The sequence below is a fragment of the Sturnira hondurensis genome, unplaced genomic scaffold, assembly GCF_014824575.4.
Source record: "Sturnira hondurensis isolate 20B ecotype Veracruz unplaced genomic scaffold, ASM1482457v3 Scaffold0022908, whole genome shotgun sequence".
NCBI lineage: Eukaryota > Metazoa > Chordata > Mammalia > Chiroptera > Phyllostomidae > Sturnira > Sturnira hondurensis.
Window position 1 is genome coordinate 4353959 of NW_028095539.1, and position 25856 is coordinate 4379814.

Sequence of the window (25856 nt, forward strand, 5' to 3'; positions counted from 1 at the left end):
GACGCGCTCAGACACACTGGGGCTGCACACAATGCAGAGGCCTGCCCTCTGCTGGCAGGACCCACTTCTTGCTCAGTGCCCACAGCACAGGGCCCAGGGCCCAGGACCCAGTGACCGGGGAGAGGAGCACACGGACCACACAGTATGGCTAAATCCATTTATTCTGAAATAAAACAAATAGAGTGGAATCAACCCCGTCCCCACCTCCTTACTCTGTCCTATGTAATCAATAAATAAGTTTATTCTGGTATTATAATAATAATAGGAACGACAGGGACGGGGTGGCGGGGGGACTGCGTGGAGGCAGAGCCCCCACCCCGCCCCCCACAGTAGTGTCGCGCTATCAGATCACCATGACCTTCACCCCAGTGTCGCTGTCGGCCCGGTAGAAGAAGGGGATACAGGGGTTCTTGCTCAAGCCCGGGTGCTCCTGGCAGCTCCGCATCTCGCACAGCAGCTGCATGATTTGCTGCGCGGTGGAGTTCTCAAGAGCAGCCGGGCCCAGCTCCACGTTGTCGGCCAGGCTCACCTCCAGAAGATCTTTGGAGAGAGGGAGGCAGGGATCTGAGTGACGTGCGAGCTCTGCCCGCCCGCTGGCCCACCTGCCCTCCCCGCGGGCTCTACTTACCGCCCTGGCTGTGAGCAGCTCCGGGTGCCTGAGGGGCCGGGTGCGCTGTAGTGGGCTCTCCAGCAGGGTTCTGGGCAGCCCCCAGGAACTTGCCATACAATTCATTACGCTCGCCCACCAGGCGCACCACCAGCTCCTGCAACTCCAGGAGCTTCGCCTGGAGAGAGAGGCGCTCAGCAGCCATACCCCGACCCTGGGCCCAGCCCGCAGATGGTCAGGACCCTACCTTCATGTCCTCCTTGTCCTTAGCCAGCCGGCTAATGTACTCCTCCTTTTCCCGGTGGCGCTCCTTCAGGACCGCCCTCTGGTTCTGGTAAAGGGTGATGTAGTCTCCTGCAAGGAGCAGGGAGGGCAGAGCTCAGCTGCTGGGGCTCGCCGGCCACCACCCGCGCCCGCTCCCCGCCGGCCCCCCTCACCGATAGTGTCCGTCTCTCCAGACAGCTGGATGCAGCGGTGCTCCAGCTCCTCGACGCGCTCCTTCAGGTCCACGTTCTCCTGCATGACCGCTGTAAAGCGGCTCTGCGGCCAAAAAGCAGAGTCAGCAGCCACCCACCCTGCCCGTCCCCACCCTTCCTGGCCCGTGCTGGGGGACGCTCGCTCACCTGCAGCTTGTCCATGGCCACCTGGAGGGCCTGGTGGTTCTCCACAGGCACACTGTCCCCCCTGGTGGCCAGGGCTGGGGTCCCCTCCTCCAGCTCGTGCTGGGATGGGGCTGCTAGGTGAGCCAGGTGCTGGCAGCGTAGCTTCTGCTTCTTCAGCTCCCTGCGCAGCTGCGCCTGTTCCTCCTCAGCACTGGCTAAGGCTGTGCGGAAAAATGCCACCTGCGAGGGAGAGGTGCGGGTGTGCTTTTGTGGGGGAACGTTCAGGACACGTGGGAGGCACGGAGGCAGGGAGGAGCTCCCCCCATGGGGCCTCTGGGCACGCATCTGTGGCTCAAGGACGGTGTGGTGTCTGACCATCGGCCCTGAGGGCAGACTGGGACAAAGAGAATTAGAGGGTAGAAACCAAGAGGTAAGCAGGGTGCCCAGGAAGGACCTCAGAGGGAGGCAGTACAGTGGATGAGGAGGGGCGGGGAGTCAGCTCACCACGGCCTCTCGGCTGTCGAGGTCGTCTGGCACACTCAGCTCTGGCCTGGGAGCCTCCTCATCCTTCTCTTCCCCGTCCAGTTCATCTCCTGCTGGGGGCAGTGGAAGGGTCCTCAGACAACCCGACGAGGGAGGTGGAGCAGCCCAGGAAGAGAGCTCGGGGCCCAGCTCTGCCTCGCCTCACTGTGCAACCCAGTCCCCAGAAGCAAAAGATTTGCTGTCCTAAAGCTCAGCAAATGCCAGCTCTTCTAGCTCAGTGCTCCGCTGCTAAAGTCCCCCTCCTCCTCGGGCTCTGTTCTCTCCCTCTGGGTGTTTCCAATTACCTTCCCCAGGCAGAGCCATGAGGCTCAGCTGGGCCTGTAGCTGCTGGTTCTGTTGGTTGACAGCTTCCAGGAGCCCCTAAGGGGCCAGGAAAGAGCGTGAGAGGGGACACATGTTGCAGGCCTTCCCAGGCAGGGCTTAGGGGCCCAGCATTCCAACTCACCTGGGTCTCCTGCAACTCCTGGCGGGCCATGTTGGCCTCCTCCTTGGTCTGAGCTTCCTCTTGCTGCTGCTGCTCCAGGAGCTGGGAGTGCAGCACGACCTGCTTCTGCAGTACATCTTTGTCAAAGAGCAGCTGCTGACAGGCGGCCGCGTACTGCTGCAGGTGGTTCAGGTACTGATCTCGCTGCTGCTGCAGGCTCTGAGCCTCTTGGCTCTTCAGCTCCACCTGCAGGAAGACCCTGGGAGTGAGGGCAAATGGCGGCTTGCTTCCATATTGAGCCCATAGCCTGAGGTTGGGCAAAGACCCCTGTGCCTAATGCAGGCACTGAGCTCTGGTCGGGTAGCTCAGTTGGGCAGAGCATTATCCCAATACACCAAGGTTGCGAGTTTGATCCCTGGTCAGGGCACAGATAAGTGGAACAACAAATCCATGTTTCTCTCTTTCAAATGCATAAACTTTAAAAAAATTTTAAGCTTATTTAAAAAAACATAAAGCATGCACTGAGGGGCTCAGCCACCTGCCCACGCCCCTGGCTTCCTCCATCCAGGCCCTTGGCAACTGCCCTTCCTGGCCCAGAGACACACGCCGCCTTCTCCCCACCTTGTACCTTGTAAAAACCTGCTTTCTATGTCAACTTCAGGCCACAGACGCATGAAAAAACAGAGTGCCAACCAACACCTGCTAAGTGCACACTAAATGCCTAACACTACATGTGTGATTCTCATTTAACCCTCAATACCTCTACAGGAAAATGATGCTCTCCCTTTTACGCTAAGGAAGCTGAGGCTTAGAGATGCAACGTCAATAGTGACTAGCAGGGCTGAGGCTAGGAGACAGGGCTGACCACCCCCTATACACCATCCACACCTCTTCCACTCCAGTCGAGTTCAGTGCCTCAACTGGTGATGATGACCTACAGCGCAGGGCTACCCACCTCTAAAGGTCAGAGGGCAGCCCTGGCCAGTGTGGCTCAGCGGGTTGAGTCCCGGCCTGTGAACTGAAAGGTCGCCAGTTGATTCTCCGTCAGGGCACAGGCCTGGGTTGCGGGCCAGGTGCCCAGTGGGAGACATGAGAGGCAACCACACATTGCTATTTCTCTTCCTCTCTCTCTCCCTCCCCCTCTCTCTAAAAGTAAGTAAATAAAACCTTTAAAAAATAGAATAAAATAAAGGTCAGGGGCGGTGGCAACAGCAGTCACAGGCTCTGAAGGATGCTGAGGTCACCTGTCTCTAAGCTGGAGCTGTCTCTGTCCCCACCCTGCAGCCACCTTAGCCTTGCCCAAATTCCTCCCTCCCCAGAGGGCGGTGCCTGGCTGAGCCCTTCTCAGTGGGGGCAGGGTTACCGTCTCCTTCAGCTCCCCCAGCTTCTCCTGTAGCTGGCCCAACTTCTTGGCCAGCTCCTTCTTGACATACTGCTCCGTCTGAAGTGTGTTGGTGAGCTCCGCATTCTCGTTGGTCTGGGCGGAGAGAAGCAATCAGTGGCCCCCCAAGGCAGCTGGAGACACCAGATAGCAGCTCAGGGAAGGGTAGAGGCAGGTAGAAAAATGTGCCCCCCACATTCACCAGGGTGGGCTCTCTGGGTCACTGGATGCCTTCATAGGCTCCATTTCACGTAAACGCCATACCTCCCCATTTAAAGGCAGAAAAACAAGGCCCAGAGATCTGAAGGGTCTTGCCCTGCCCCAAAGGCCTTGGCAAGGGAGCCGGGTGGGCAGGGCTGCGCACCAGCCTGACGAAGCCGTCCTGCAGCTCAGCCAGTTGCTCCTTGAGCTCACGGTTCTGGGACAGTGCCCGGCTGATGGTGGTGCGGTCGCTCTGCATGTCCTCCAGGATCTGCCTGCGCATCTCCGCCTGCTCCCCCCAGCGCTCGGCCTCCTGCTCTAGCTCCAGCAGTCGCTGCCCCTGCTCCTGATTCAAGTGGCTCAGACTCTCATTGTCCTGAATTTGGGCCCGCAGCTGCTCTGTCAGGGTCTCCAGTTCCTGCTGTAGCTGCTCCGCTTTGGCCTGTAGCCGCTGTTCCGCCTCCGAGGGCCCCGCTGGGGGCTCCTGGGGTGGGGGGACAGCTGAGAAAGGACACACACAATAAGGGCCTCTTGCCTCTGCAGTCTCTAAAAAATGCTCTTCTTGGTCCATAGCTCCGAACTTGGCCTCCTAGCGCCAAATCTTGGCATCCTGGCTAATAATTCCTCATACTCATATGATGTTCAATCTTGCAAGATGCTTCCAAATATAGAGTTCTTTACATTTTTTATGCTTAAGACATCTCTGGGTCACTGACAGTGTGCAGTCCACCCCTTTATTGCAGAGGGGGACACTGAGGCTCAGGGAGACTGCAAGGCTTGCCAACTCCTGGTACAGACCTCTTTCCCTTTGCCACAATGCCCGTCCGTCCACCTGCCCCCTGGGGGGGTATTCTAGCCACCCTCACCAGCTCCCCAACACGGGCCCTGCTCCCAGATCACCCCAGCTCACCTAGCTGGCTCCTCAGTTCCACCAAACTGGTCTCCAGCTCCTGCACCTGACTCAGGCCGTGTTCCTTCTCCTCCCTCAGCTTGCACATCTGGCCGAAGCATGGACAGAGTGGCGGGGATAGAGGAACGGCCAAGCGACCGTCCCCCTTTCTACCCCCACCTATACAACACACACATCCACCTCTGGCTGCACACAGCAAGTGATGTGATTCCCATTTACAGATGGACAGAAAGACTGAGTGGCCTCTAAGGTGGGGGGCCCGAAGGTCACATCTCACCTGCTCTGACATCTGCTGCATCTTCTGTTGCCAAATGGCACTCTCTTCTTTCAGATTCTCTGCATACTGGTCTCTCTCCACCTGCAACTGCTTCAGCAAACCCTTCAGCTGCAGAGCGGGTGCAGAGTGAGCAGGGGCTGGCACTGGGCCTCACCCACTCCTGGTCACCCGGGGCCACCCTCCTCTCCCACACCAACCTCTGCAAGGCCTCACCTGCTCCACACGTGTCTCCAGCTGGGCCCGCTCCTCCAGGGCCTGCTGTAGCTGCTCCCTGCTATCAGGGGTTTCAGACTGACTAGAAAACTGGATGGTTAAAAGTGCGATTAGCCCTGGGGAAGCCACACAATCCTCCCCAAATGGAGGAGCATTGAGGTCTGAACTGGGGCCAACATACAGCTCTGGGTCAACAAAGAACTCTGTCCCGATGAGTTGGTACCATGTCCGCAGCATTTATATTTACTAAGTACTGACTGTGAACTATTCCAACAATGCGTGTTCACAGTCCTCCCAACATTTCCACTAGCCCGCCAATCCTACCCATGTGGGGTACATACTTCCAGACCCTTTCTACACACACGCAAACATGTTTCATTCAGACATGTTACAGTCATGCCGTCTTGGGGTTCAGTCACATAGCGTCCTGCAACTTATTTTCACTTTGCTGCACACAAGGGCTATTTGATTTCTGTAATGGTTGCAGAGCAGCCTGATACGGCCATGAACACAGCACACGTCCACCACACCGGCTCATGGCCTTCTAGGTGGCCGTGATAAGACAACACACTGGTGCTGGTCCTCAAATGGAGTGGTTGGGTCAGAAGTACAAGCAGCCATCTGGCCTTCAGAGCACCCTTCAGCTCTAGCTTCTTAGACTGATTATACGGCCTATCTCGGGAACTGGCGCGGAGTGCCCCGGGGGGGGAGGGGAGGGGCCTAGCGGCAATCTCAGATCCATTCACTGCCCAGGCCAGAGCAAATGTGGAACCTCACATTTCACTCTGGGGTCCTGATCACAGAGCAGCCCTGACCAGCGGGTCACGTCCAGGACAGCACAATCAGGAGGGTGACTGCAGGGGACACACTGGCAGGAGCTGGGGCTGTCTGCTCAGAAAGACCTTAGGAAGGACAGGGGCCTCACACACCCCCTTTCAAAGTAAGTAAAGATCTGTCCTGGGACAGAGTGAGGCTGTTCCATGTTCTTCTAGAAAGGAGGAAGACCCCGCGGAAGGAAGCTAGGTCCACAAGGGCAGAGAGCTGCTCAGTGTGGAGAAAAACTGAAGCGGAGGAGTTCTCTGGCCCAGGCACCCTGACCCCCTGGTGGCTCGGCCCCCCAGGGGAAGAAAATAAAATTCATGCGCCAGCCTGATAAATGTCATCTATAGAACAGTGGTTCTCACCCAGGATGCTGTTAAAAAGCCTTCTCCCTGAGATTCTCATTCCAAAGTCGCAGATTTTTACCCAAAACTAGAGGACCCTATGGCACCACCAGAATGCAGATCCTAACTTGCCAGCTCTGGGCTGGGGGTCGCCCACGGTGGCCCTGGAGAAGCTGGCCCGGGGCCCCCGCCCCTCACCTGCTGCAGCAGGAGCTCTGACATCTCCAGCTTCCTCTGCAGCTCTTCCAGGCTCAGCTGCACGGCCTCCTTATCCGTCACCAGGACCCGAAGCTTCTCCTGCAGCTCCGAGTTCTCCTGCTTCAGGTCTTCATTGGTTTTGCTGTGACCAGAGGCGGTGGAGAAAGGCATGAGTAAAGAACAGAAAGGATCACTTTGGTGGTCAACTCACCACCCTCACCATAAAACCACAGGCTGCTGGCATTGGAAGGAACCCAGTAGTCACAAGTGACAGGCCACAGACAGGACATGGGCCGCACAAAGCCAAGCACCAGTCGGCACAGCAGGGACTAGAGCCTGCTCCGCCCGTGTCCAAACCTGGACAACCTCCTCCTCATGCTGCCCGCATCCCTCCCACCCCCCAGCACAGGCCCCCAGCCCTCGCCCACCCCCATCCTACTTGCTCTTGTATAACTCCAGCTTGAGGGTGTCGCGATTTTTGACTAGTTCTTTATTGTGCTGCAAATACAGAAAGGCGAGGTCAGGACCGGGCAGGCAGCCGGTGAGCTGGCAGACCAACAGCAGTAACAGCGAAAGCAACACTCTGTCACCCAGAGTCACATTCTACATTTTCCCAAAGCACTTCCAAACCTGCGTTCTCACTCACTTTTAATAAGAACTCAACTGGTAGGGGTAGAAGAGGCAGGTCGAGAGATGGAATCCACAGCTGGCTGCCAGAGGCCCAGGACAGCAGATGCTTTGCTATCATTACTACTATTATCATCATCACTTTTAAAAAAACTTTTTTATCCACCCTGGTTGGTATGGCTCAGTGGACTGAGTGCTGACCTGAGAACCAAAGGGTCACCAGTTCGATTCCTGGTCAGGGCACATGCCTGGGTTTCAGGCCAAGTTCCCAGTGGGGGGCACGCGAGAGACAATTGTACATTGATGTTTCTCTCCCTCTCTGTCCTCTCCCTTCCCCTCCGTCTAAAAATAAAATAAGTAAATAGAGGACTTCCGCCAAGATGGAGGCATAGGTGGAAACACTGTGCCTTCTCCCACAAGCAAGTTTGAATACAACAAAGGTTTAGTAAACAAAGACACAGCCAAAGAACAGAAAATTGAACTATATGGAAGTCGGACAACAATGAGCCGTTCAACCGGGCCGGTAGGAGGGGCAGAGCCAGCAGCGGAGCAGGGTCGGGCAGGAGGGATCAGGCAGGAGGGATCCCCCCACCCAGGCACACAGGCGGTGCGGGCCAGCCGGGGTGCAGGGCAAACTGACCGCAGTTGCACATTCACGCAGTGAGACAGACCGCACAGGCCCCAGTGAGCGAACCCAGTGGCGGAGGGCTCACTGCGGTCCCACATTCGAGCACGGGGAGACAAGCGCGTGGGCCCCAGCGGCGGTGGCAGCTGCGGCGGCAGCAGACGAGACCACCATTGCCCCTCTCTGACCCCGCCCCCATGTACAGCGTCACAACCCAGGGACTGAGTTGCCCTGCTCTGGTGAACACCTAGGGCTCCGATCCTGATACATAACAGGCACGAACAGTTCAAAAGATGGCTCAAGAAGAACTCAAAGCCCCAGAGCCAATAACTCTAAGCGACCAAGAAATAGCCAGCCTCTCAGATGCACAGTTCAAAATACTGATCAGGATGCTCACATAACTGGTAGATTATAGTCACAAATTAGAGGAACATATAAAGGCTAAACTAATTGAAATGAAGGGAGATGCACAGGAAACCAATAGTGATGGAAAGGAAACGGACTCAAATCAATGGAATGGACCAGAAGGAAGAACGAAACATCCAACCAGAAAAGAATGAAGAAATGAGAATTCCAAAACACAAGGAGAGGCTTAGGAACCTCCAGGACATCTTTAAACGTTCCAACATCCGAATTATAGGGGTACCAGAAGGGGAAGAGAAACAGCCACAAATGGAAAACTTATTTGAACAAATAATAAAGGAGAACTTCCCCAGACTGGCAAAGGAAATAGACTTCCAGGAAATCCAGGAAGCTCAGAGAGTGCCAAAGAAGTTGGACCCAAGAAGGAACACACCAAGGCACATCATAATTACATTAGCCAAGACCAAAATGAAGGAGAGAATCCTAGAAGCAGCAAGGGATAAGGGGACAGTCACCTACAAAGGAGTACCCATCAGACTGTCAGCGGATTTCTCAAAAGAGACCTTACAGGCAAGAAGGGGCTGGAAAGAAGTATTCCAAGTCATGAAATCCAAAGACCTACAGCCAAGATTGCTTTATCCAGCAAAACTTTCATTTAGAATGGAAGGACAGATAAAGTGCTTCTCAGATAAGGTCAAGTTCAAGGAGTTTATCATCACCAAGCCCTTATTATATGAAATGCTAAAGGGACTTACATAAGAAAAAGAAGATGAAAAATATGAACAGGGAAAGGACAGCAAACTCACAGTTATTAACAACCACACCTAAAACAAAAGCAAACCAAGAGGACAGCTAGATCAGGAGCGGAACCATAGAAATGGATATCACATGGAGAGTTAGCAACAGGGGAGTGGGAGGAGGAGAAGGCGGGAGAAGATACGGAAAATAAGTAGTATAGATAGTAGGTAAAAAATAGATAGGGGGGGAGGGCAAGAATAGTAGGGGAAATATAGAATCTAAAGAACTTTGAGACACGTGGTTATAAACTAAGGGCGGGGAATGGTGGGGTGTGCGGGTGGAGGGGAATGAAGGGGGGGAATAGAACAACTGTAATGGTATAATCAATAAAATATATATACTTAAAAAAATAAGTAAATAAATTTTTAGCCTCAACTGAGGACATTTTTTCACCGGTTTTTAGAGAGAGAGAGGAAGGGAGAGAAAAACAGTGCTGCCATAGAGAAGCATCAACTGGCTGCCCCCCCTTCACGCCCAGACCGGGGGCTGCATGGCCTCAACGGGGGGTCCCACCGCAACCTTGGATGTGCCCTGGCCAAGTATCAAACTCGCAACCTTTCGGTCAGTGACGGCGCTCCAACCACGTGAGCCACACCGGCCGGGGCACCGTCACTTGTGAACCTTTGCTGTGCACTCTACCAGGCAGCACGCTCACCCTCTGAGCCCTTCGATCACCACAGGGAGCGGTTACTATCGTCGTGTCCATCCCACAGGTGAGCAGCACGGCGCCTGGGAGGGTAGGCCGCCTGCCTAAACACGCTCAGAGCGGTGACTGAGCACTCAGGTCTCCCTGACTCTTTAACCATCTTTTCTTCCTGAGCTGGGAGCACAACATGAGGGGAGGAACTAAACTTCCACTGTAATTTTTCATTCACTTTTTGAATGGATGATACACTGGCATGGCCCCAAACTCAGAAGGCACAGGAGTGACATGTCTCCCACATACCCTGTCCCTCAACCCTGGGTTTTTATGAATCCTTTATGAGACACAGCCACGCTCACTCTCTCTGTGTCTCTCACGCCTCCTCCTTCTACACACAGGATACCATGTTAAAAATACTGTTCTGTACCTTGGCTCCCCAGTCCCCAGGACTTGGCCGAGGCCAAGGCCTTGGCCTTGGCCGTAGGCTCTGGGCCTACGTCCAGTGCTGGCCCTGGACAGCACACCCCAATGCCCATAGCCCCCGACTCGTTCCCACGCTGCTTCTCACAACCACACAACTTTCAATCAGTGAGAAATGGCCCGTGCTGCCCTCTGAGCAGCAGACACGCCATCCTGAAGAAGGGGCCTTGCGGCTCACGCGCCCCTGGGGGCAGCCACACTCACCCTGTCCGCCTGCTTCTGCTGCGTGGAGACGGCACACAGCGTCCGCTCCAGATCGCCGACGCGCTGCTGTGAAGACTGCAGGAGACCAGCGAGATCCTCCGCCTCCCCTGGAATGACAGAAGCGAGGACCAACGCAGGGATGCCACCGAAGGCCCGCCACGTGCCCAGCTCGAGGGTGGCAGGGCGTCTAGTTCCCACCTGTCTTTTGCCGGGCTGCTTGCTGAGTGTGGGCCAGGGCCGTCTGTAATTCTGTTTTCTCAGACACTAGAATCCCTATGGTCTGGATATGAACCTTTGGGAGAAAGGCCAGACAAGGGCTGAGAACAAGGGAAAGAAACATCTAGGGGACGCGAGGGAATATTCTGTGGTCCACTCACCTGTAACTGCTCTCTCAGAGCTCCCTGCTCCTTTGCAAGCTTCTGCTTATACTCCTGCTTCTCCTGCAGGGAGAGAGAAGGAAAATCTCTTATTGGGAGGAGGAAGAAATAGAACAGCAAAAGACAGGCCCCACAATGCCACCGATGGCCCAGGAGAGGCCCATCAACAAGACCAGGCTGGCGGTGGGGGTGGAGGCCAGAGGGGCCAGTTGGGGGAAGGGAGGGTCAGGGATGGGGAGGGGCCTTTATTTTTCCAGGCTGAGAGCAGGCAAGCCAAGATTGGGCCTTCCGGTCTGAGTCCTCCCCGAACCCTCAGCAACGTATGGGCAGACAAAGAAATCACATTACTTTTTCTAGTTGATCCGCAATTTCCTGGTTCTGTCGTTTCTGTGGAATCAAAGGCAGGTGCTGGGGTTACCCCTCCACTTATGCTCCCCAGACTGCGGAGGAGGGATGGACGGGGACCAGAAACAGGTGTTTTGGGTTTTTTTAATGGCAACATACCAATCATTTATTTATGTATTTATTTAATTTTTTGCCATTACCATCTCACCATTTATTCCCCCTCCACTCCCGCCCCCGAGGAATGGGTTTTAAAGGGACAGGGTCAAAGCTCCCAAGCAGACAGACTTCGGGTGTAGGGTGGTTTTGCTCCCAGCTACAGAAATGCGTGTCTCATTCCAAATTCCCAGGAGGGTACAATGACGTAAGCCTTGAGAAATGGGGTTTGAGAGAGACGGCCTTTCTGCGGGTTCATGATTTGGAAGCGTTCATTCATTCAATGGGTATTTACTGAGCACACACCACAGGGCAGCAGACACACAGGAGTGAAAAGGACCTTTAAATCTTTGATTTTTTTTAGCTAAAAGGGACCTTGGACACTCTCTAACTCTACCTCCTCAGGAAACTGAAATCCAGAGAGGTTTCTTGCTCAAGGTCAAAGACACAGCAAATGAGAGGCAGTGTCAGGGCCAGAGCATAGCAGTCAAGCTAGAGGTCCCCCCAGGGCTTGGAGGCAACAGCACCCCAGGGCCAGCGTGGAGAGGACTCAACAAGCAGGGAGCCTGGGGCACAGAGGGCAGGCGAAGAGGGCAGCCACGGAAAGAGCCACGCTGCATGCTTAGCACTCCGGGGTCCCTCCAGCTGAGGTCTAGGACCCCCAGTGCCCCCCGTTCTCCCTTGGCCCCAGGGGCCCCAGATGAGCAGCGTGGAATCAGGAGACCCCACCCCCCGGACTCTTACCAATTCCTCTATCTCGCTACCGAGCTGTTTGTTTGTTAGATTGCTGGAATCCAGGGCTAGAGAGAGCTCTTGGTACCGGCTCTGAGGCACATGCAGAGAGGAGGGTTTGGAGGAGGGACGGGGGAGAGGTAGAGAGAGCAAACATTAGGGCTGGGGGGTATCCGAGCTGTCTCAGCTGGCAGCAGGGCACCCAGCCCCCTCTGCTGGGGTCGGGGGGCTGGCCTGCAGGGTCCCTGGCCACAGTCCGGGGCCACTCACCTCCAGAGCCTTTATGTGAGCAGAAGATGCCAATCCCTCCCCATTGACAAAGGATGCAGACTAGGAGAGATGAGAGAGCCCACATGGAGATGCCCTCCGCTCCCCTCCAGGCCGAAGCCCGCCAACCTCCTATCTCCCCCCGTCAACCAGTGAAATTTTCTTTTCGGCCTAAGCTGGCTCCCTCCTCCTTTCCTGCCAAACTCTCCTGGTTCCGACCTCCCCCATGCCTGCCACCCCCCCCCACCCCCCGCAGCTCCCATCCTGTGCCCTCTGCAGCAGGATGAGATGATGCATCCAACCTCATGGCCCAACTCCTTCATTTGCACAGCTTCAAAAGGAGACTCGGAGAAGGGATGACTAGCTAAGCATTAGCCAGCTGGGTCAGCCGCTCCCAGCACCTTCCCTTCCTCTTGGGAACCTGTCTCAGTTTCTATCATGTTTTTCCTCCCACCTTCCCACCCGCTCTGGGCTCCAGTCCCTGCGGTACCTCACAGACGAGACCGTTGAGCTGCTGGGAGAGCTGACGCAGGCTCTCAGTGGATGAGAACCTGCAGACGAACACAGCAGTTAGGGCTGCAGGAGGCTCAGTAGGAAGGGGTTGTGGGCAGCGCGGCCCGATCCCCTCAGCCTCGGGACTGCTGCACCCTCAGGAGACACTCACGTGCTTTCAGGCAGAACAAAAGGGCCACTTTCAGGATCATAGCTCTGTTTGGGAAGAAACACATGAGGTGAAAACAGCCTGGGGGTGAGGAAAGCCCAGGTCAGTCTGACAACACTGCATCCCCCCGAAACTTAAGGAGCAACCTGGTTCTGGCCTCCCCCACCCTAGTCCTCAGGAAGGGCCGAGTCACCCGAAGGAATCGTGGAGAGTCCACAGTGGGCCCGGTCCTCTGCAAAGGAAGAGGGGCGAACACTGAGCGGGGCAGCGGGCGAAAGGGACACAAACCTGAGCTGATGAAGCAGCACTGGGGGAAAGGACACCGTCGGGCGACATGGTGTCATCAGAAGGCAGTGCTGCAGGGGTGGCATGGTCTTTGGGCACCTGTCACAGAAAAAAGCGGGGGTTAGGGGGGCCTGTGGGAAGGGCTCCTCCCTACCATGGACGCAGGGGTGAGGAGCAGGTGGGACAGGTGTTGCTGCAGTCAGAGTGACAGCCACACATGCTGGGAGCCATTCTGGGGCGTGGCTACGGCTCGCCCAGGGCTCGGCCACGCTGCAGCCTCCAGCCAGAGCTCAAAGCAGGCCTGCAAGACCTCCTTCGTGGACACGGGGCCCTGTTCTCCCTGGGGCTCAGCAAAAGACAGCAGCAGGGTCTGACCTGCGGCAGCCACAGCAGGTGGAAGGAAGGGGGGCCAAGTCAGTGGGCTGGGGGTGGGGGTGGGGGGCTCTGTTCGTCCAGGAAGCCTGCCTGTGCCTCAGAGAGACCCCCACCACGGGCCACCTGCTGGGCCAAGGGTGTGGTGAGGAAGAAGCAGGCGTGGTCAACATGGCTCTTGGCCTCTTTCCTCTCACTCTCCTCTCTTCCGTCCTCCCTCCAAACACTGACTGCATCTGCCCGCTCAGGTTGTTTCTGGGAAAGAAGTTGCCCAACCGGAAGCCTCTCCCAGTTCCTGGAGGTAAAAAAATAACCCCACCCCAAACTCCTAGCTCCAAAACAACTACTACCCAAGAACCAGAGGGAAGACACCCACCCTCTAACTGTGGGCTTCCCAGAGGACACTCTCGAACTGAGGGTCAGGGGCCAGGGGAAGCCGCTCTCTCTTCCCCAGGGGGGCCTGCTTGCTGAAGCAGAGCCCCACCTAGCCTCTCCCCAGGCTCAGGCCTGACACTTAATCCAAGCCTCTGGCTCTAGAGAACTAATGTCCCACAGGCCAGACGGTCAAAGAGACAGGGAAGACAGGGACAAGCTGAGCTCAACCAGGGAAAGTGCCAGGGAGCTATGGCCTGTCCAGCGAAGCTGGGGCCTGGAGACAGGGGCTGCCTGCTCTCTGGAACCCTCAGCTCTGGTCTCAGAAAACCCCAATCTGCCGCCCGCCTCGGAACAAGTGCTGAAGAGCCTGGGAGAGCTGCAGCTGGGTCACGTTATTTGCATTACTGCCCACAATATGACTTTTGGCCCCAGAACCTGGTGCTGCCTTACTAACCTGCACAACTGACTCTAATAGGTAAGAGCAGGGGTTCCGACCTGTCTGGTCAAGAAACTTTGGGGGGAGGTGGGCACCCTCCCAGCCATGGCGCCAGCAAGCTCTAGGTCTCTCCTGGCATGTTGGATTCTCAATGATCCCTAGCATTAGGTGCAAAAAAAACTCAGAAGGGGAAAAAAGTATTTTTCTGAGAACTTCAATATATCTAACAAGACTTTTGTGAGCAAACAAATTATTTCATTTTAAGTCTTGTAGCTAAGTATGGAGCTTTTAAAAAACATTGTCCACTCCCCTCAAATGCCCCATTCCATTAAAATTTTTTTTTATTTCTCCATTATTCCCCATTTCTGGAGATGCTCTATTTCCGCCAAGGACATGGCAATCACAGGCCTATGTTACTGGAGTAGAAAACTTAAGTGGGAAACAGACATCTATAAAAAGAGGACTTAAAAACAACAAGCAGGAGCGTGGGCCTGAGGATCATGGTTTGATTCCCAGTCAGGGCACATGCCTGGGTTGCAGGCCAGGTCCCAGCAGGCCAACTCCTAGCAGGGGATGCACGAAAGGCAACCATACACTGATGTTTCTCTCCCTCTCTCCTTCCCCTCCAGAAGATAAATAAATAAATAAAATCTTAAAAAAAAAAAAAAAAAAACAAGCAGGGACTACGGGAACCTGGGACTTCATTTGCACAAGGACAGAGGGACACAGGCACAGATCATTCATGTCAATACTCAGGGGCATGGTCCCTGCAGGTCTGTGCTGCCACTTACACTGGCAAGGTGAGTCACAGCTGGAGGAACCTGACCGACTGGCTGCGAGCAGTCCTGACGGCCGAAATACTCTCTGATGCCAGCCAGCAGTGCCCTGTCCCAGCCCCTCTCCCCAGGACCATCGCCAACAGGATTGGGGCCCATCTCAGCCCCATTCCTCTGGCCTGGCAGAGTCCCCCAAGGAAGTCAATTAAGGAGGAAATGCCAACATCACATCCTCCGGATGTCACCTCCTGGCCCGCTGTACGCCAGGCTCCCCGCCTTTCCAGAATGTACTCTTAATCCTGGCCGCTACCTGCACTGTGCCCTCGGCCTGGAACTCCCACTTTCCCCTGTCCCCAACTGGATGGCTATCACCCACCTTGGATCTTCGAACTGGTCTCAAATGCCACCCCCTCCAGCCTCAAGTCCATTTAAAACCAACTGCTTCCTCAGCTGAGCATGTGGAATGTTGCCACATTCTATCTTGCCTCTTCCGGCGGAGCCTGCCTTCCTCGGGGGACATTCTATCTGGTTCCCCTATTTTCTCTGGGGCCCAACCAAGTGCCTCTGATATCAGGGGCCCACTGAATATGGCTAAGTGTCTAGATTTGATTTTTATTCCCTCTTGACCCTAGGTAGCTGACTCCCAAACCAAAATTAATTAATCAACTTCAAAAAATCACAAACTACTCTGAGGTTTATTAGTCTTTGGAAGACTAATGCCCACAGGGCAAGACCCAAAAGGTTTGTTTTAATTAATCTCTCCTAGTCTGAGAGCACCACTGGACATTCAAACTTGCGGGTCGAAAAGCCCAAACCCAACACACCTGCTCCGGAAGCTGCTCTGGTTAAAGGTTAATTTACCTTTAACCTTCAAGGTGCATCTCACCTTCTCCAAGATGATAAAAGATGTAGGAGGAGAAAAATAAAGCCAATCAACCAAGCAGGTGAAAAAGCAGACATGAACAGGACGAGGGTTAATGACAGCAACGTAAAATAAGCCAGAGGCCAAGTACCCCCCAAACCGGAGAAGCCCCGGGACATGCACAGCTGGGAGAGAACAAGCCAGAGAGGGGTCTTGGCACTGCCTCACCTTCCAATTGTCCAATGGGGAGAGCGCTACCCCATTGGAATGGTTAAGGTCGGACACCAGCACCTTCAGAATGTCCTGAATCTACGGGAAGCGAAAGGGAAAAACAAGGGCAGGGGGAGAAAGAGAAAAGTGGCTTAGAGAGAGGCAAGAGGGTCAAAGAAGAAAGAAGGGATGGGTTCAGGGAAATTCAATGCTAGAGGAGAGAGAAGGGGACCGACACCACGGCCGGGGCCATCTTCCCCAGCAGCCACTCGCTGCCCTGCCACAGGCAGCAATGAGCGCAGATGAACAGAAGGAGCAGTCCCCTGGGCGGTACAGCTCTGCACACGCCCCTCAGACCTTCTCCTCAGGCCCAGGATGCACCTGGCAAGGCTCGAGACCCCCCTCCATTTTAACAACCAGACTTCTGAGTAAAGGTCTATTTGAACAAAAGGGGTTACAGCTAAAAATAAGTTTGAAAGACACTGATGTGATCCAAGAATATCATCTTACAGATGAGAAAACTGAGGCCCTCTGGGAGGAAGTGATTTTCCTGAGGTTGCCCAGAGATGGACTCAAAACCCCCAATCCAGTGCTTGGGGCTCTCCTCACCCCGCTCCCGGGGGCTCTGTGGGTGCTTCCTCCAGGGACAGCCTGCTGGCAAGCAGGCTGGGGAGGGGGGCGCCTGCTTCCCCCGGAGGCTGGGGATGAGGAAAAGTCCCCCGAGCAGTAAATGCAATAGCAACTGCCCTTTACTGGATGTTTACTCCACACCACACCCTGTATTTAGGGATTAATATAAAAACAATGTCCCTTAAACTTCCTAAATGCAAGACAATATTATCCCAATTTTACTGATGTGAAATCAGAGACCCGCATGGCTTAAACAATTTGCCCCAAACCATAGCCCTAGCAGAGGGAGAGGCAGAGTAACCAGTACTTGACATCTCTTCCACAATCTTAACCACTACCCTCTCCTGCCCCGAGCACCCCCATCCCCAGAAGCCTGGCTGGCCAAGACTCACGTCCTCAGGCGAGTGACGGCCATCAGAAGTGGCTGTCTCATGGCTACTGCCATTTTTAATCTTCTTTTTCTTCTTAGCTGCTGCAGGAACACTAATGCCTCGCTGCTGCTGGAATTCTCTCAACTGCAAAGGGGAAAGCAGTGAGACTCACGACCACTATAACCCCTATATTCACACCCTGCTTACACAGTTCACAAAACACTCACGTTCGCCATCTTATTAAACGCCGCAACAACCCTACAAGGTGTTGTAATTCTTAAAGACTGCAGAAGTGAACTGATAACACAGCTTTTTTAAAAAGGCAATAATGCAACTGAAACTCAGTCTTCCTTCTCTGAGTTCAGGGGGTTATGCCATAAATCAGCAGCTGCCAGAGGTGGTAAACACTGAAGTGATTAGACTGAAGGTCCGTCCTTATACTTCCGTTAGAGATGCATGCACACCACCACTGCACAAACCTTTTACATTGGTGTAGCCTCACGGGCAGTGAGCTGGGGTGGTAAGGGAAAAAAGACAACCCAAGTACCATTTCAGAGACAAGTCTATTTTACTCTTACAAATCTATGTAAATGCCATCCTTAAGTACATTAACATAAAAGGCATTGTCTCTTCCGAGTGAAACTGATGCTTCAGTCCTATACCTATCCTGTGGCCCTCAGGGCAACCCATGCTGAAGTGATGATTTGGGGATGGTTGCCAGCTGTGAAGTGCAGTTTCCGGGGATCTGCTCCTCGGAGGATACGTGGATGTCACTGCAAAGAGCACTGACTGCGGACCAACCGGGTCCCGGAGTCACAGAGATTTAGAACATGAGTTGGAGGATCCAGATGACAAATTTCAAAGTGTCTCTGGAGAATAACAAGCTGGGAGAACACCGAACGAAACAAAACACATTCTCCCCACCAACACCCACAGGCATGGTCACTGTTTCGAGATCACTAGTGAAATGTGGGCTTTTCATGCTATCGATGTCTACGGTTGAGGTAGAGTCTAGAATAAGGAAGCCTGAAACCTCTGCGACTTAAGTCCCATAGTCCCGAGTCCCCTTTAAGCTATTTGTGCCGTGACCAGAGAACCAGAAAGCGGATGAAAACATTAGGAGACTGGGTCATAAGATCGAACACTGGGTAATGACAGTTTCGAGGGGGATTGTGACATAACTACATTCCACTCCTCCCAACCGACGCCCGAGTCGCCGCTCCGCGGGAGGGTTAGGGAACGCAGGGCCCGGACCCAGGTCCTTGGAGAGGGAGCCCAGCGTGCCCAGAGAGCCAGGAGGTCAGGTTCTGGGAGGCAGAAGGCGAGGGCCAAGCCTGAAGCCGGGAACCGTGGGGCCCAAAGTCACCCGGGAGCAACGAGCGAGGGCGGGGGCTGGGAAGCCGGCGGGGTTGGGGGGGCGGGGCTGGTGAGAAGACTTTGGGGAGGGGGGCGCCGAGGGGCTCGCCCCGTGTGCCTCAAAGGCAGCACAGACTCTGGCCACTGTCCGGCCGTCGAGGGGCCTTGGGCTAAGTCAGGGAGCCGCGACTCGACACGTTTTACCTTTTTCCTGGCCTCGGCCAATTTTTTCTGTCGGAGTTCTTCCGACATCTCGGGAAGGGGAGGGGTGCAGGGGGCCACATCACCGCGATCCCGGAAACCACCTCGGAATTGCTTCCGGCAGCCACCACGCATCTTTGCGGCTAAGCCAGAAAAGGAGGGTCCAGGGCGATTATAGGCAGCAGTGCTGGGGGCGTCGTCTTAATCCTTTAACCCCATTGGTCTTTAAGAAAGATGAAAGGGGGAAGGGCGTGGCCATGCTGACGCGAGCCAGGAGGAACAGGCGGAGTCACTCACATTAAAAGCTGTCTCCGCCCCCTGGGGGCGGAGCCCGACCTCGCCGGGTGCGCGCGCAGCTCGCAGTGAGCCTGACTGTTCCTGGTCTCCTTCACAGGATCCTGATTATTTTGGTGGATCTGAGAGGCTGCTCTTCTGCCCCCACCCTGGATTCTCCTGCACTGCGGACCCCCCCGATACGGGGGCCCCGGACCCCAGGGCTCAGGAGGTGGGCCAGGAGCGAACAGCAAGAGGAAAGCGCATCCCTTCACATTCCCTTTCCTGCCTCCCCATAGCTCTGCCCCAGACTTTCGCGTCCTAGAGTTTCCTTCTAGAGACCTTGATCCATTCCTCCCCCGCTCCATCCTATCAGTATCTCTCTTTCCTCAAGGATCTCTACCCTGGTCCCAGGAGCCTATCTGCCCCTTCCCGACTGGATCCAGTCCCTGGCGCACCCACTTCCCAAGTCCTCCCACACCCCAGAGTACCCGCTTCTTCGGGAGCGGACTCGAGCTCCACTCAGCCATTTTTCCCATGGATTCCTCTCCAGGACTCAACCAGGACTTTCCAAAAGTTGCCGCGGGGCCTTCCGTTCCCCTGTGAGTATGCCTGTGCGCCCCCCACTCTTGCCCTCCACCCCGTAAGTCACTACTGCTCCCAACCCGCCTCCCCGTCCCCACCGCAGCTGACCCCGCCCCCCCATAACGTCTTCCCCCAGCCAACCCCTTTCTTATTCTGCTGAAACACTCCAGGTCATTTCTCAGCCCTTCCCTTCTTTTCCTCATGCCCGAGGAGAAGCAGTGGCCTGCCCTTGTCGGTGGCACCCGATGCGGGCTGTCTCTCCTTCTTGTCGGCGCCACTGTCCCCTCCCCCACCCATCCCACCCACGCAGAGACCGTTTTGGTTCCCTCAAACACATGTGCTGTCTCCTGTCTTAGGGCATGAGGCTGTATCCCCTAATCAGGAATCCCCACCAGGAATACTTTCAGCTTTTGGATGAGCTGATGCCTACACGTCCTTTTTTTTTTTTTTTTTTAAGATTTTGTTTTTATTTACTTTTAGAGAGAGAGGAAGGAAAGGAGAAAGAGAGGGAGAGAAACATCAATGTGTGGTTGCCTCTCACACTCCCCATACTGGGGACCTGGCCTCAGGTCATGTGCCCTCAGGCATGTGCCCTGACTGAGAATCGAACTGGTGACCCTTTGGTTCCCAGGCCCTTGCTTAATCCACTGAGCCACAGCAGCCAGGGCAATGTCCTTTAGAATTGAACTTCCTCAGAGAAGCTGCATCCCCACTTCTGACTTGAACACTTCCACTTCAAAGCACTTCTCAGACTGGTAATTTGTTGGTTACTGATTTGTCAATCACTCATTCATTCAACCAGTGTTGTTCAGTGCCTACTATGTGCCAGGCACTGTAGTAGACACAGTGTCATCGGTAGTCAGTATAATGAAGTCCCTGCCCTCTCGGAGTTTACACTCCAGTGTGTAAGGCCAACAATGACGATAATATTGTCAGTGGAAGGTTTGACATGTCCCGTGGTGGTAGATGTCATAAAACATCAGGACAAAGTGACAGTGAGTGGTTGAGGAGTGGCCATTTAAATGGGATGGTCAGAGAAGGCCTTTCTGAGGAAGGGTGACCTGGAGCAGAGCATTAAGTGAAGGCCCCCGGAGAAAAGCCACGATTGTTGGGTGTTTTCTATTTGAGACGAGGCTGCCTGTTCCATGAAGGCAAAGGGCCAGGCTTGCCGCCTTCTCCGTTGCTGAACCCTGGGAGCCTATGGCCACTGCTCACTTGTTGGTGACTGACTGGTTAGGTGCCCCATGCAAACCTCCATCACGTGTGGGGATTTGATCCAACACACATGTCCTGAAGGTTAGCAGTGACCCAGGCACCGGCCTTTGCAGCTTCTGGAAGCAGAAAGGGCAAGGGTGAACTGTAGCCCCAGGAAAAGACTGTTGCCAATGAGACTATAAACCCAGCGACATCACTGACTTCAAAAGGATCCATGTAGACCAGGGGCAGATTCTCTGGGGTCAGACTGGGGGCCAGGAGAGGCCCTTTAGTTTGGATTGGCTTTGGGTGGGAGTGAAAAACCCCCCAATAACAGTGGCCTAAACAGCCACCCAGGCCTCAGTCTGGTTCCACCACTTCTTCCATGCGGCTTCTACCTCATGATCCAAGGGTGTTACCTCCACATTCTAGCTGGCAGGAAGGAGGGAGGCCAGAGGAAGGCCTGCCGTCTCCCTGGAAGGACAGTTCCCAGACGTAGCAGACAGTTTCTTAGTAAGTTCCACTTGCTAGCACTTAGTTATAGGGCAACAGTGAATTCCAAGGGAAGCTGAGAAATGTGCCGTATCTGTGGTGTATAATGCGCGCCCAAGTTTTTGGCTCAAACTTTCAGGAAAAAAATCTTTTGTCGTAATTAAATTAAATTTAATTAATTAATTAATTAATTATATTTAGATACTTGTTTTTGAATCATAAAGGAGTTTTAGCATTTACTTTCAAACATATGGTCCAAGAAATTTTATGTAACAAATTACACCAAGAACAGGTACAAGACATTTCAGGCACTACCCATGTATAATGCACATCCTTATTTTCCCCTCAGAAATTTGGGCAAAAAAGTATGCATTATACACAGTAAAATACGGGTAGTTTTATTTGGGGTTGGGTGGCATCTATTTGTACCACCAAGCAGAAGCAGGGAGTGGCTTTTAGGGGACAACTTGCAGGTTCTGAATTGTGAATAACTGGTCAGTCGGTCTAGCTAATGACTTTTCATGCCACTCAGCGGCCATCTTCCAAGTCTGGCCAGGCCGATGGGGCCAGCGAGGATTCTCCGCACCTTGACATTCAGAAGCTGAAGGAAAAGAGGGACCTGCTGGACCAGGAGATCTCCCAGTTAATATCTGAGTAAGTCTTGTTGGCCTCCTCAGCGTACTTAAGACGACTAGTGCCCGGCCACTGCAACCCAGCCATCCTAGCGCAGCATAAAACCAGGACCGCACTGTTGGCGCCGGGCTGTCCCAGCAGCCTCCCTCTGGGAGGGTGTGCTCAGGCTTGGGAGCCCCGGGAAGCAGGAACCGGAAGGCTATCAGGAATGGAGGTTACTGCTCCCCGGGGGCCCGCGTCCTCTGCCTCTGCTTCCTCCTGCACCCAGATTCCGCCCCTCTCCGAGGAGAGGGTTTCCAGTGCCTGGGGCACGTGGTTCGTCTAAAAAGAAACTCCTGCGTTTTCCCGGACCCTGTGCTCCAGCCACGCCGCATAAATGGAGCAGCTTTAAAAAATTATTTATTTACTTTTACAGAAAGGGGAAGGGAAGGAGAAAGAGGAGAGGAACATCAATGGGAGAGACACATATTAATCAGTTTGCCTCTCACACAACCCCAACCAGGGACCTAGCCCACAACCCAGCCATGTGCCCCAACTGGGAATTGAACCAGGACCCCTCAGTTCATAGGCTGGTGCTCAGTTCACTGAGCCACACCAGTCAGGACAGACTGAGCAACTTTTATTTTATTTTATTTAAAGATTTATTTATTTGTTTTTAGAGAGAGGGGAAAGGAGAGAGAAAGAGAGGGAGAGAAGCATCAGTGTGTCTTTACCTCTCACACACCTGTAGCTGGGGAACTGGCTTGCAAACCGAGCATGTGCCCTGACTGGGAATCAAACCAGAGACCTTTTGGTCCACGGGCCAACACTCAGTCCACTGAGCCACACCAGCCAGGGCAAGACTGAGCAACTTTTAAATGTGCATTTCATACTTGAGGGGATCTGATTGGCCACTCAGGTGCCCATCTGTGAGTCCCTCAGCTGTGGCCAGGGTCACATAGTGCTGGTGTGGTTGGGACCCCTCCCTAAGGGTACGGGGGCATTTGCCAGGGGCTGACCCCCTGCTACTATAAGCATTAGTGGACAGGGTCTCTCTTGGCATGTCTAGTCCCCAGTGCTGAGCACCTAGTAGGCCCTTAGTGCTGCCTTACTACTCTCCAAACCTTGGCGCCTCATCAGCTTTCTCTCTCTCTCTCCATCCCTCCCCCTAGAGGCTACAGCGTGGATGAACTGGAGGACCACATCTCCCAGCTCCACGAGTACAATGACATCAAGGATGTAGGCCAGATGCTGCTGGGCAAACTAGGTGAGCAGCAGGACTCCAGAGGAGCAAGCAGGGCATAGAAGGGGTCCCCATCTCCTGGGGTGGTTGGATTTTGCCCCTGAGCCTTCTAACTAGCCAACCCTCCTGCCCTTCTCAGCTGTCCCGCTCCCTGAATGCCCCTACCCTCCCTGTCACCTAGCGAAGCAGCTGTACAGCTCTTACCTGAGTCAAGGGTTTTAGGGTTTTTTCCCCCTTGTGGGTGGACCCTGCTTTGAGGCGGCAGGCAGGTTTGACCATGGGGTCGCCCACCAGCTGGACCCAAAACGAGGGTTCCCTGTCTTCTGGGGCCTCTTCAGACTGATCGAGACACCATCCTTGCCTCCAGGGGCTGATTTACTACAGAGGCAGAAAGTACAAGGGTGACTCTGTGTGGCTTAAAGGGGTATTTTGTTCCTCTTCGAACCCACTCTCACCCTACAGAGGCCTGAGCCCAGCACAGACCGTTATATGTCTGGGCTGGCTCAGACCGCCCACCTGGCAGGTAAGGAATTGTGTTGATGGCCTCGGCTGCATCACCTGGCTCAGATCGGTGGGCATGGACAGTCAGTGGCCAGTGGCCACTGGAGACGGTGTTCGGAACCGGGACTGTCTGTCTACTTGCTGGATGGGCTTCATCACTTGCTGCAGAACTGTCTGTGGGTGTCCAGCATCCACGGCAGGGAGGGCTTCTCTGTGGTTCCATGAGGCACCGGTCCCAAAGGGGGAAAGAGGAAAACAGGAGGAGGGAGATAGAAATGGATGAAGAGAGGGAGCTGAGCAGGGCCCAGGAAGGAAAGAGTATGAGGTGCCTGAGGCCTGGCGGTCTGGGTGTGACCCCAGGGTGAGGAGCTCGGGCAGGCGGCCTACTCGCTTTCACTCGTCCAGTGAATATTTACTGAGCACCTAGCCTGTGCTTTGTTACGAGGCGTGGGGACACTTTGGAGAACCAGACCCTCGAAGGGCTGTGTTACGTGTGACTTCTGTCTCCGTGCTGGGGTGAGGGAGGGGAATGGTCACTGCAGAACAGACAGATGAGTTATAAAACATGTCAGCTGCTGTGAAGGAATTGAACGGCAGAAAGGAGGAGATGGAGGCTAGAACAGGGTTGCTGCTGGGGGTGAGAGGAGAGGTGCGGGGAGACCTCTGAAGAGAGCCCTTCCCGTGGGAGGAAGTGGGAGCCTGTGAGGAAATAGGAGGAACAGCATCGCCAAACGGCCAGGGCAGGGCACCTGGGCCAGGTGAGGGAGTCCGGGCTTTCAGCAGGTGCGGGACACCACATAAATGTACACGTCCGTCTTCAGCAGGCGATGCCAGCAAGGGGAGCTGCATTGGACTCCTCTGCAAAGCGGGGTGAGGGTTCAGTGAGTTGAGTTGGGGGGCCAGGCTGGAGTCGCAGGGGGGTTATCTTGGCAACTAGGGAAGCAGGAAGAAGGTGCAGGAGGGATCCTGGGCAGCCAGGGATGTGGCCATTGTCCCACTCCTGCCACTGGCCAGTCCTCCTTCCTTTCAGCCGTGATCCGAGGTGTCACCACCAAAGAGTTGTACCCAGAATTTGGCCTGGACATGAGTGACTGAGCAGAGGCTCAGAGCCCCTCATCCGTGGCCTGTTGGGCGGCCAGGCATGGACGGGAGAAGCTGTGAGAGCCCACGCACTGTGCCTGGAGGCTTTCTGGCCACACAGACAGGAGCCCTTTTGTGGAGAGCCTGCGCTGAGTCGGGGAGGAAGGGGAAAGAAGACATGCGCCCAGCTCCAGACTCCCAAGATGCCCCAGCGACACCCATGTATGTGTGTATGTGTCCTATTTGTGAGTAAACATGTGAACGATCTTTTTAATTTATATTTTTTAGATTTTATTTCTTTACTTTTAGAGGGAGGAGGAGGGAGGGAGAAAAGGAGAGAAACATTGATATGTGAGAGATACATCGATTGGTTGCCTCCTTCATGCCCCCAGCCAGGGACCTAGCCCACAATCCAGGTGTGTACCCTCACTGGGAATTGAACCGGCAATGTTTTGGTTCGCAGGCCAGCACTCAATCCGCTGAGCCACACCAGCCAAGGCTGAAGGATCTCCATGTGAATCTGTGTGCTGGTTCCCTCTCCTCTGGCAGCCCCCACCTCTCCCAGGACAGCGCCTGCCGTTGTTACAACGGTCTTACGTGGGCCAGGTGCTGTGCTACGCGCTTCACATCCATTATCTCTAGTGCTGAATTCCATCCTGTGGGGATTTAGTTTTGCTCTCCCCATTTTTCAGATGAGGAAATTGAGGTTCAGAGAGGCAAAGTGACTTACCCAAGGTCACACAGCCAGTAAGTAGCAGAGCAGGGCTTTGAGCCCACATCTAACTCGGAAGCTGATGGTTTGCGGTACTGCCTTTCTGGGTTGGGGGACAAGCAGGTAAGAGCTGCAAGTGAAAGAGCAACTTTGGGGGAATTCTTCCCTTCTCAATCCATCTACAGAGAGTGGGTTCCGGTCCCCAGTGGGAACCTCTGCCAAGCGAGGGTGAGCTGTAGCTTCATTGGGTGTTGCTTATCACCGGCAACCATCACTGGCGGGGGTGAAACTGGGAGGTTGAAACCGACCCGTGCAATCCAGAGTGGCTGGGTTCCCACCATTTAGTCCGCTATACCCCTCCCCGCAGCTCCCCTCCCGGGCAGCTGGAATAGTCCCTCCACCACAGCACACTTGCTCAGTGTTCTGACTATTCCAGCTGCCCCTCTGGCCCTGTCCTGCTGATCATTCTCATAAGGTTTGAGGTGTAACAGGCCTT

At 54.5% G+C, this 25856-nt stretch overlaps 2 protein-coding genes across 6 annotated transcripts; one reads left to right on the plus strand and one right to left on the minus strand.

Moving 5' to 3' along the window:
- Positions 1 to 141: 141 nt before the first annotated feature.
- GOLGA2 (golgin A2) lies at positions 142 to 18800 on the minus strand. Of its 5 annotated transcripts, none has more exons than XM_037036722.1 (27): positions 18672 to 18799; positions 17133 to 17255; positions 16129 to 16209; positions 13083 to 13178; positions 12798 to 12841; positions 12624 to 12684; positions 12137 to 12196; positions 11879 to 11959; positions 10985 to 11023; positions 10637 to 10699; positions 10458 to 10551; positions 10260 to 10366; positions 6959 to 7017; positions 6520 to 6661; positions 5159 to 5248; positions 4946 to 5053; positions 4669 to 4756; positions 3922 to 4259; positions 3540 to 3653; positions 2198 to 2422; positions 2037 to 2112; positions 1714 to 1802; positions 1231 to 1449; positions 1045 to 1147; positions 855 to 961; positions 629 to 785; positions 142 to 540 (listed from the first exon to the last, which is right to left on the minus strand). In XM_037036722.1, the coding sequence occupies exons 1-27, from the start codon at positions 18717 to 18719 to the stop codon at positions 344 to 346; spliced, it is 3009 nt and encodes a 1002-aa protein (XP_036892617.1). In that variant the 5' UTR covers positions 18720 to 18799; the 3' UTR covers positions 142 to 343. The 5 variants fall into 5 exon arrangements, with proteins under 5 accessions (XP_036892617.1, XP_036892616.1, XP_036892620.1 ...); XM_037036721.1 differs by having other exon boundaries at positions 1714 to 1805; XM_037036725.1 differs by lacking the exon at positions 11879 to 11959 and having other exon boundaries at positions 18672 to 18800.
- Positions 18801 to 18925: 125 nt separating this feature from the next.
- SWI5 (SWI5 homologous recombination repair protein) lies at positions 18926 to 24926 on the plus strand. Its single transcript, XM_037036891.1, has 6 exons — positions 18926 to 18937; positions 18974 to 19173; positions 19495 to 19543; positions 21745 to 21866; positions 22997 to 23091; positions 24599 to 24926. Exons 1-6 carry the CDS (start codon positions 18926 to 18928, stop codon positions 24661 to 24663), a joined length of 543 nt encoding a protein of 180 aa, XP_036892786.1. The 3' UTR covers positions 24664 to 24926.
- The last annotated feature ends 930 nt before the right edge of the window (positions 24927 to 25856 follow it).